This window comes from Apteryx rowi, unplaced genomic scaffold, assembly GCF_003343035.1.
Source record: "Apteryx rowi isolate R43461 unplaced genomic scaffold, aptRow1 scaffold_578, whole genome shotgun sequence".
Lineage (NCBI taxonomy): Eukaryota > Metazoa > Chordata > Aves > Apterygiformes > Apterygidae > Apteryx > Apteryx rowi.
In genome coordinates, this window is record NW_020450847.1 from 345,219 (window position 1) to 355,607 (window position 10,389).

The 10,389-nt window shown below is 43.5% G+C and overlaps 1 protein-coding gene across 1 annotated transcript; it reads left to right on the forward strand.

Moving 5' to 3' along the window:
* Positions 1–1,266: 1,266 nt before the first annotated feature.
* Positions 1,267–10,057, forward strand: MFAP5 (microfibril associated protein 5). Its single transcript, XM_026082456.1, has 9 exons — positions 1,267–1,308; positions 1,721–1,783; positions 4,548–4,595; positions 5,781–5,816; positions 7,182–7,217; positions 7,975–8,010; positions 8,714–8,801; positions 9,245–9,318; positions 9,936–10,057. The coding sequence occupies exons 2-9, from the start codon at positions 1,723–1,725 to the stop codon at positions 10,055–10,057; spliced, it is 501 nt and encodes a 166-aa protein (XP_025938241.1). The 5' UTR covers positions 1,267–1,308; positions 1,721–1,722.
* Positions 10,058–10,389: the final 332 nt, after the last annotated feature.

Below are 10,389 nucleotides of genomic sequence, written 5' to 3' on the forward strand. Positions count from 1 at the left end.
GATCAAGAGAAGTACTGGGGGCAAGGAAGAAGAAAAAGGAAGGGGGCAGCAGTGGAAAAAGATACAAAAAGATTTATAGAGGAAAAAGTAGAGACAGTAGGAAAAAAGGATAGAATGTAAGACTGACAAAAAGTAGTTAGATGGGAAGAATAATGGTTAAGTGCATTTCAAGCCTGGACTTGCCAGTCACCCATGTGGTTCACATACAAGCATGTGCTACTATGGCCAAGCTCTGGACAGGGGAAATCTGAGCACACGTTTCCTGAACATAGGGCAAAGCCAGAATATAATGGAGGGGGTATTTGTGGGGCTCACTGTATTACAGTCCATTCTATTTTTTGGTATCCTGAATTCTACTTTTCTAAAGCATAAAGTTTTGGTCTCAAGGGGTAGCCAGGCTAAGGTTCATCAGTGTAAACACAAAGTGTACAGTCACAGGGCTCGGCATGGTTACCTGCTCTTGAGTGAAATGGAGATATAGTAAGAGGTTTGTACAAAGTTCCACAGGATATGTCTCAGACTAATAATGGAAAGGTTAATAACTCAAAATACTATGAGTGGTCTAGCTACAACCCCTATTCTTTGTTTTTTATCTTTAGATAGAAGAGACTGGAACCAGAAAAAAATTGGAGCTGTTTTTTTAAGTGACACAGATGTTTTTTAAAGGCATTGCTCAGAGAGAGTGCTGCAAAGTCTCTGGACTGGTGTTGGGAAGGCTGTTCTCTCCTCAAATGGATACTGTTGGAAAACTACATGTTCTTTAGGAAAACAAAGGTGCAGGCTCTGCAGATTTTCAGTGCGTAAGAGAGAAACAGAAAAACAGGAAGAAAAGAGAACCAAAGGAATGGGGTGCAAATAGGTGGCGAAGTGGGAAAAGAAGGGTAGCTATAGTGATGTAAGGAGAAGAGGGAGAAAGACAGGACTGCACAGGAAGGCAAAATAAAATAGGAGACAAATATATAATGTAGATAGAGGAATCCGTCTCTGGTGCTGGACCATCCTGAGGGAATGGGAGGAGCAGGCTCCTTTTGGATTATAATAAACTCTGGAATGAGGGTGTGGGCTGCTGCTCCTCGCTCTCCCCCCTCTCATTCCATCTGCATGATGACACCACATCCCACTGCTTCACTGCATTTTCCTTTTTCTTTTTTTTTCTTTTTTCCAATATTATATTTTGAAGACAACCAAAAGTAGAACGTTTTCTGGGAGTGGCTGTATATGATCTACCCGGTGGCCAAAGTGAGGAGAACAGCTGAAGGGGGAAGACAGAGCGTCTACTGCTGAAGGGAGCAAAGACTGAGGGCTGCAGTAAGTGATGGGGACCCTATCCATTCTCTCAACATTCCTCAGAATAAGTTAAAAGGATAAGAGAGTGGAGGGAGATAACAAAGGGAAAGTTTTCTTTGTATCCTAGGGGGGGCTGGGGAGCGGTTAGCCACCTGGATGAGAAAAAGAATGGAGACAGGGAAAGAAAATGTCTAAAGAAGGGAGGTGCTAAGAGAAACAAGGTGTATAGAGTTCTATGTTCAGTCCAAAACGTTTCAGCAACAGCTGGAAAACTGGCCAGATTAGGAGAAAGCTGGTGGGAGGGAGGCTGGGAAGAACAAAATGTCTTAAGAGGGAAATGGAGGCAGCAGGCAAAGAGTGCTTCTGGTCTACAGGGGAGGGTATTCCAGCTCCTGCCTTAACTTTCCTCTGACTTCTGTCCTCCACTCCACAGGGATGAAGATCTTTGGAACCTGTATACTGCTGTGCCTCTTATCATTTTCTTTGTCCCCAGCTGGTGAGTTCTTATTCCAAGGAGAGGATTTCTTCCTCATCCTGGCCCCTTGGAGTTCTCTGCAGAGACTAAAGTGCAATGACCTAAGGAGAAAGACACATACGTATAGATGGAGGGGAAAGACTGAACAGGAAGGGAATGGTGGAGATAGGGTTATATGGAAAAGTCCCCATCCCCCTCCCCCCCCCCGCCCCAGCAGGGACTGGTTCCCATATGTGCCCACTCCCCAGTAAGCAGCAGGGGTTACAGCAGACAGAGGTCCAGGGGTTGCACAGCAGGGATGTTTAGGTAAGCAAAATAGTCAGGGCCAGATTTTAGAAAGCGTGTTAGCTGTGATTTGTGCTTATTAGAGACTGTGCTATATTTCACATGGCTGACAGCCTGTGTTTCTGTGATCTGAGGAGCACTTCCCAGTGCTCCACATAACTTTTTCTATCATAGTTGTGAAACGCCTGCTGTCACTAATGGTTCCTGCAGAGATGCCCGTAATTCCAGGTCATTTGGTTGCCCGAGGGTTTTGTAGTTTTTTGCATAGTTGTTTGGACAAACTTAAGCTCAGGAGTCTAGACCTCTCTCTGCTTTTGTTATTATTGTTCTGTTTTATTGCTTCACGTCTTTGCTTGGAATTTATTTGGTGAAAATTTAGGTGGGATGAAATTTGCAGAAGAAAACAAAATGAGAGGGTTGCATCAGACATTAGAGTCGGATCTGTCAGGACAAAGAGCAAAAGAGGATTAATTCCAATGACTGGAGAAAGCTTCACCCAGGGAAGACTGTAAGAGACAGATGACTGCACCTATTATATTCAAATCAGGTTATGCCAATCTACTCTCCTCAGTTCTCCCCTCATACTGAAATAGTTGGCTCCAGATGGACTTCCTCTGCTGTTCGGTGACTGCTTGGATCTGGAATTTAACTGAAACCTGTTTGTACTCCCAGTAGCACTTTTTCCTGTAAACACACATAGTAATTATCACAAAGAGTATGTCATATTTGTGACTGTGAAGCAGGGATGAGAGCCATCCAAGAGATGAGCTTGTAGGTGGCCTACAAAGTTAGAGGCGAGAAAAGAAGGTTGTGGTCTTCCTGATGCATGAAGAAGGCCTGAAAGGAAGATTTCCTGCTTGTGAGTATTTTGTTCTAGGGTTTCTGTTATTTTTATTTTAACGTAAAAATAACAACAGAATAACAGGTATCACCAGCTGGTCTCTCATGGTCTCTTTTGTTGTCTGGTCAGGTACAGATTTGATGAATTAGGGTGGCAGCTTTTTCAGCCAAGGGTGAAGTCAGTGCAGCTTGGACAGCAAAATCTTTCCTCCCAAGTGTTTAAAAATATCTGAATTGGGTACTCGAGCAAATACAAATTAAAGTGATTGAAAATCTGACAAGAAATTCACCTTCTTTTTGTCTCCTCTCCTCACATGCAGAGGTTGCGCTTCCTTGTGCCCTGTCATTTAATAATTGAACTAGTTTTCTAGTAGTCTCCTAGACAAGAAAAAGGCTAGTAAGAGCTAACTTTTCAATGTTAGAAAAGGTTTGTTTTTAAGTTAGAATTTGAGTCCTTCCTTTTGTATCAGAAACAAATCAAAAGTGTACAATCTCACTTTTCCTCTCTGAATGTTACCATTAAGAGATTAGCTGGAACAGGAAAAATTTGGGGCTGCACTACACTGTGTACTTAAGTTATTATGCATGTCTGGCTCTCCCTGGATCAATGGCCAGCAGCTGAGCCCTTGCTGGCAGCTGGGTGGGGAAGGAAATAGCAAGGTCCTGTAATGCTGCAAAGCAGGACTGTGTAGGGGTCCCAAGTGTATTTCTGCAGCCTGCAAGTAACTGCTCTTGGAATGAGAAAGAACTAAGGCTTTAAAGCTCCTGTAGTCTTTACTCTTGCAGTGCTCCCACTAAGAGTAGAAAGCTAAAGGCTGAGTTCATAAGACATAGCAGTGTGTACTGTGCTTTGAGCTGGTCCTGCACACAACACTGCAGTGCCCCAGATCACCATTTTTTTCTGCCAACTCTTTCCTTTATCCCACCTCCAGTTATGTAGACATTTCCCTCCTCTGTGGCTAGCAGGAAATATTTTCTTATTCCTGGCTGCTGGAGGAAGCAGCTTTCTCACTCTTCATATTTGGACAATTGAACAGTCTGTCTCAGTTTCAGTTCCTCCTTTTTCACACAGAATGCACAGCCAAAACTTCATCATTCTCCCTCTCCTATTGCACCAAGGGTCTGGAAAGGGAAAGATCTTCCACTCTGTGCTCCATACCCAAGGAGGATGGTGGACTTGCTTAAGGAGCTACAAGATCTGCAATCTGTTTCTCACTGTGCCAGTGACTCTGTGACCTTAAATAAACAATTTCCATGATTCAGTTTCCTCTTTTATAAAATGGAGGTAGTGATTTTGACAAATCTCCGGAGCAGGGAGACAAGGTGTAAGTTGTTTTCAAAATGCATCAAATGGTGTTGCAGAAATGCAAATTCTGGAAGCAAATCTGGAGGTACTATAATCTCATCCCTGTGCCTGGCCTTGGACCCTGGCAGAAGCAGCAGGGATAGAATCTGGACCTGCTGTATCCAAAAGTCTTTAAAGAACAAGTCCTGCTGTCATTGGAGGCTGAGGCAAAGAGGAGAGCATCTCTCCCTTCAGCAGAGGGCAGTGGTGTCTCCCAGACAGACAAGCATCTCATAGCAATTTCACAAACCTTCCAGCCTATAGAAATCCATCTCTCTCTCTTTTCGTCACTCCCTTGTTTCTCTTCTCTTGCAGACTGGTATCCATGGGTGGTACATGGGCAAGAACTGCAAACTGTAACTGGTAGGTATTACGGGCATGTTAGGTGCTGAAGACTTGCTCATGTGACCCAGTTCTTCTATGTAGTTACAGCCTGTTTCATTGCAAATGCTGTTATTTGTTTCTTTGCCTCTGCCATTGTGAGGTTGCCTTTCAGTGAGGATTAAACAAGCCCTTTAAGAGAACTTGCTAAGTGTTGTGAGCTCTTCACAAATAATTCACTAGAATTGGAGTCCGGGGCACTTAGCTGATTTGCATGAAGTTATATTCACAGCAAAGGGTTGTGGAAGATCTATGAGAGCTGATAATTCATTAGCAGTGAGAAGTCAGGGAAACTCTCATGCTGATCAGGAAAATCCTGAGCAAAAGAGTCCACAAAGGGTGGGGTGCTCTAGCAGCAGGGCTGCTGAGAAAGGATATTTTGAGAACTTGACTTAACTGTGTTGTTGGGGGTGAATCGCTTTATCCCTCTGGGTCTTACTTTTTCCATTTCTCTGACATGATAAGATAAAACAAATATGTTTTTGCATCAGGCTTCAGCACCTAGAGGAACCACAATGGCCTGCTTTTTCTTCACACTGAAGCTATTGGCTTAGCCATCAAACATCTCAGCTACACTCCTGTCATGTGCAATGCATGGGGCTTCCTGGAAAATTGTTCAGCGGCTGTGGCCAGTCCAAAATGTATCCACAAATCATCCCTTTCCTTCACACTTTATCCCTCCATCACACACACCCCCACACCCCAGTTTTGCTATCTTTTGTTTTTCAGAGAAACTCCAGCTGCCAATGCATCTTTGCAGTCAGGGCTAGGTTCTGGAGTTTTCTTCTTCCTTCTGTACAGTGGGTGCCTCAGCTGTCTGTCCTCATGCTGCAGAAGGCATCAGTGCCTTGCTTTCAGAATTTTTTCTTTCTCATCAAGCTGACCACAGTGGCAATGTCCAAGAAGTCAGAATATGAATCCAGAGTTCAATAATGTTTAGTGCAATATGCAGTAGTAAAGAAATCCAGTCCCCAGACCAGTCACTGATGAGGGAGATGAATAAGGGTGAGACAGGGGCACTGTTTCTATTGATGTATTTACTTCATTGGATCCCACAGTATCATAAGCCTATCATGGCCGCCAAGATAATTCAAGCTATGTATGGTTAGCTATGCAAGAGGACACAAAGTTAAGGCACACTCTTTCAGGACATTCTCTCTTTTCTAGGTGGTCTTAACACTGAGTTTCTCATCAGCACCTCTGGTAAGTTCATATGTCTGCAACTTCAGGCTTTTTTTCCCCATTCACCTTTACTCTCACCTATATAGCCCAAGAGAATACTCATTATGCTCAGAAAGCCCTCTTTCCCGCCTCTGATATCTAGCAGTACTTTTCCAGCATCCATAGCTATTTGGAGTTCCTGTCTGTGCTCCACAGAGTGAGATGAATTTAGGGTGGATAATGATGTGTTCCCCAAGGAAATGCCAGTCTCACTTGGTTCTCTGAAGATGCTTGCATTGCAGAAAAGCATGAAATCCGAAGTTCACACAACCTCAGCTTCCAGACAAAGTTGAAGGAAGAGACTAAATGACAAGGCGGAAAAAACTGGGCAGGTTCACCACTTACTGGGCAACATTACAAGAGCTGATGGAGTGTATGCTTTTACAAGGTAGATTTATCCTGCTAGGCTCACAATGGGTAATGCAGGAGAGGGCCAGAGACTCAGAAAGGAGCCTTTGCCCTTTTTCTGTATGACTTGTTATTTGGAATCCCCCACTGCTGACCTCTGTGATTGTTTCTCTCTCTACTGGGGCAGACTCTCAGATATAGGGTGTAGAGATCAGGCAGAGCAGGGAGAGGGGAGAATACCTCTGGTCATGTGATTTGGGGAGTCATACATTAGTTCAAAAGACAAAGGAGAGGAAGCACTACTAGGCTGTTGCTGGGAAGTGTGCTATGTTAGGAGATCTGAGAGGGATGTCCCATTCTCCAAGACAGCACAATTCCATGATCTGTCTTCTGCCCTGTGACTCTGCTCATCAGCTGGCTAGATGACTGTGAATCAACCACCAGCTGTCACTGGCACATGGGACAACACTGGAAGAGAAAAGTTGAGGCATAATACTGTATACACATGATGTATGATCTTCCTGATGGGAGGTGACAGCAAGCTATGTGAGTCTCTTGTTCAGTGTGTGAGACCTACCAGTCTGTAAAAGGATAGCTAAGGACCCTCTGTGTCCAGACCAAACTGGCTGTGGGTAACCTACATCTAAACCTGAAAAATGTGAAAAAAATGAACCTGTCTAAATGTGAAGCCTTGACAGCAGACTTTGGCTTTGAAATACTTGTTGTAGAGCAATCAAGAAAAAACACCTCATCTTGAGCATATACTCTGGGACCCATCTCTGCTCTGCAGCATCCCCCAGCTCAAGGACACCCAGCATATTCACAGGGAAAGCTTGCTGTTACTCTGACAAGTCAAATAGACAACACAGATTCTAATGATATTTTGAACAACATGTGGGATAGCTGCAGTTCAAGGATGAAGAGCAATTGGCAAAACTGGGGGGGGGGGGAAGAGTCTGAAAACTCAAATCAAGATATTTCAAAAATCTCTTTCTCCAGCTGCAGCTGTAACACCACCTGTCCTTCTTAGCCCTGGTGAGTTTATTCTCAGTCCATAGCTGAATAACTTGGGCCCTTCTTCCTTCTCCTCACCTTGTCTCTTGCACACTTAGAATCCTGCCTTCTCTGATTGCCCCTAACCGGAATTTTGACTCCCAAAAGACTCCTTTTCTCTATGCTCATGTGTTTTGTCTGTGATTCTGGTTAACACCATGGTACATGAACAAGAGAAGTAAAAGTCCTCTATTTAAAATTGATGAAAACTTGTGTCTGGCAGGTAAGTAATAAAACATACTGTTTTACTTTGGTACAGGTGGGTTGCTTTATCAGAGGGAACAATAAATCAACTTCCTTTTGCCCCACTGTCATGGACATTAAGGAATCAGTAGGTCCAGGGATGCTGTTTCTTAAAGAAGTCACTGTCCCCTAGAAAGAGTCAGTTGGGCTCCTTCCCTCCTTATCTAGGTGGGAATTACGGCAACTAACTACATTTACCCAGCCTTTTGCTTTCTAATTAAAGATTCCCTTACAAGCAGAGTGTAATGTTGAACAGTAGTGGTAACGCTTTATGGCAAAGCATGGCTAGATTTTTAGCATTGTTGGCTAGATAGCTATCACCAGATTCATACTGGGTTTTACCTTCTTTCACTGTTTCATGTTAACAATGTTTCCATATCAGAAATTACAATGAAGGGCTCTTGAAAGAGCTTTCCAGTTATTTGTTTCAAATAAACTGATGTCTAAGAAGGAATAATGGTAAATCATCCTAACTTTGCTATCCTGTGTCTTCCAGTTCAATCTGACACTGAAACTACAACAGCTGCATCAGGTACATTTAAGTTTGCTGCCCACAGCTCCTCCCCAACTTCGCTTTCACCCACCCTGTTACCTCTCCAGGCTGGTGCTCTCTGAGGCCTGCTGGAAAATTCACTTCATCCTATTCCTTGAGTTAGAAGGACTGGAGAATGAGAGTAGTAAAATTGAAGTCTTTCCCTGGGTGGCATGTCCAGGGTGGGAGGAATTGGCAGACCACCAGACCAGACACCTGGTCAATATCTTGTCATTGTCAGTGGCCAAGAGACAGTTATTTCAGAGGCAAATGCAAGAAACCCTTTCGTAGATCTATGGGTTTGATTGCCAGCAAAAGAAGAGAACTGGATTTGTGTCCTGAAGCATGAGACTGCAGATCCATTAGAACGTGTGTCTTAAACATAGGACTACAATTTACATTTTGATTCTTTGTATCTGTCCCTTTGAAGCATGTGTGTCCTGTATTAAGGATTTTCCCTAGGCTGGTTTTGCACTTTACCTAAGGTCCCCTTATTTTTGTCTTATGAGGCAAGGGGCTCAGAAATGTCTGCCTTATTTTCTTCTTCTCTAAAATATCCCCATCTCTCGCAAGAGAATGGAAAATAGAGGCTAGGTACTGCCCTCCAGACTTCTAGTGAAGGCCTCTATTTTCTGTGTCAGAATGAGTACACCTGCCAATGATGCTTGATTGCACCTTTGTGTGTGTGTATGTGTGTTTCCAGATTGTCGGGAAGAGCAGTTCCCTTGCACACGCCTCTATTCTGTTCATAAGCCAGTGAAGCAGTGTATCAGCTACCTCTGTGTTACCAGGTAAGAAATCTACAGTCCCTAAGAAAAGCCATAATGCTCTTCAGAAACAACATGTCCAGTTCTGCAATTGTTTCCTTTAGAGACTAGGGGTTCCCTCAGGGAACCAATTGGTGAGATGAATGCTATCCTCAGAGTGTCCTTTTTAAGGCGATTAATTAATGCAGCATAATAACTATTATCTGTGCAGCACTAAGGTTTTATAATGAATCCTATATTCATTATCATTATTGTCATCGTTTAATGCATTTGGCCATATCATGGAGTCTTGACAAAGACTACCTTTCTATTGACAACAGCCTTTTTCTGGACTAACTACAGGACTCAGGATTTGCCTCCTCACAAGTGATTATTTACATGTTTTTTGCCTGTATCCCTTTTTTTGTCTCCTTGGGTATCTGCGTCATCTCCTCTTGTCTTTGACATGCTTCTGGTGATCCCCTCAGTGTGCGTCGCATGTACATAATAAACAAGGAGGTGTGCTCTCGCATTGTCTGCAAGGAGAATGAGGTCATGCAAGGTGAGTGATAGAAAAAGCTAGCCTAGAACAGGCTAGAAGAATAGCCACATCCATCTGACACATTCTTCAAGCTAGCTAAATATCCACTCCCAATCTATATGTAGTAGATTCCTTAGAATTAGTTTGGGGACTTCTAATACAATGTAGCCTTGCATCAAGTATGCGTGCCATGAGAAACACTGGGAGTTAGGTACACACTATCAAGAGGTTTGAGAGCTCTTGATTCTACGTTGGCATTGCCTTGTCTTGATCAAGTAATGAATCATGTTCTACTAATTCTGAACACACCCTTATTCAAAATTACATTCCTTTGAGGTTAAGAGTGACTCTCGTTACTTCTATTCATGACTATAAACAGGATCCAGTTCAGATTTCTTATGCAGTCCTTGCTGCAGAAATATATGAGTAATTTTAATATGTATTGTGCATTTATAAAGCCAGAAGAAACTGAATAAAGGCCTAAGGATTTGTTCACCTGCCTCATGTGTATGAGGATTCAGCAGTTCAACAGCTTCTGTAGACAGAATGAAGGATGTACTCCTAATTATTCTGGTGGTGAAGAGATTGAAGGAAGGCTTGCTGCTCTGTCACCATGTATTTATCTGCTATGTCTTCAGATGAGATCTGTCGCCAGCTGGCTGGCCTTCCATCTCGACGTCTCCGCCGCTCTGGGCAGTCCCTGAATCTCCCTTGCAGACAACTCGTGGACCAGCAGCGCAGAAGGCCTGATGCTCTGTAAGCTACCAACAGTAGAAGAAGGAAGGGAGAGAAGAGAAATCATCATCCACCCAGAAAATCCACTATGTACAAACCAAAACAAGTCCCGCTTGCCTGTTTTGATTCCCCCAACATTTCCTTGCTGCTCTGCCTTCCCCCACATCCTCTTCTTCAGGTACTGCAGTACACAGAGTCCCTTCTCTCCTATTCTGTCATGGTGGCTGCTGTCATCCACTAAATCTGTTGCTGATGATGTGGGATGCTCCCCTCTTTTCTCCCAAACTCTATTTTGCAGGCCATGATCAGCTCATTTCCCAGGGGTCCTTATAACTGTGCTGCATCTTCTCTTGCTTT

Coding starts and splice junctions, on each gene's coding strand:
- MFAP5 (XM_026082456.1), top strand. CDS start 1,723: ATGAAGATCTTTGGAACCTGTATACTGCTGTGCCTCTTATCATTTTCT. Junction 5,817..7,181: donor GTTTCTCATCAGCACCTCTG/GTAAGTTCATAT, acceptor CTCTTTCTCCAG/CTGCAGCTGTAACACCACCT. Junction 8,011..8,713: donor AACTACAACAGCTGCATCAG/GTACATTTAAGT, acceptor GTGTGTTTCCAG/ATTGTCGGGAAGAGCAGTTC.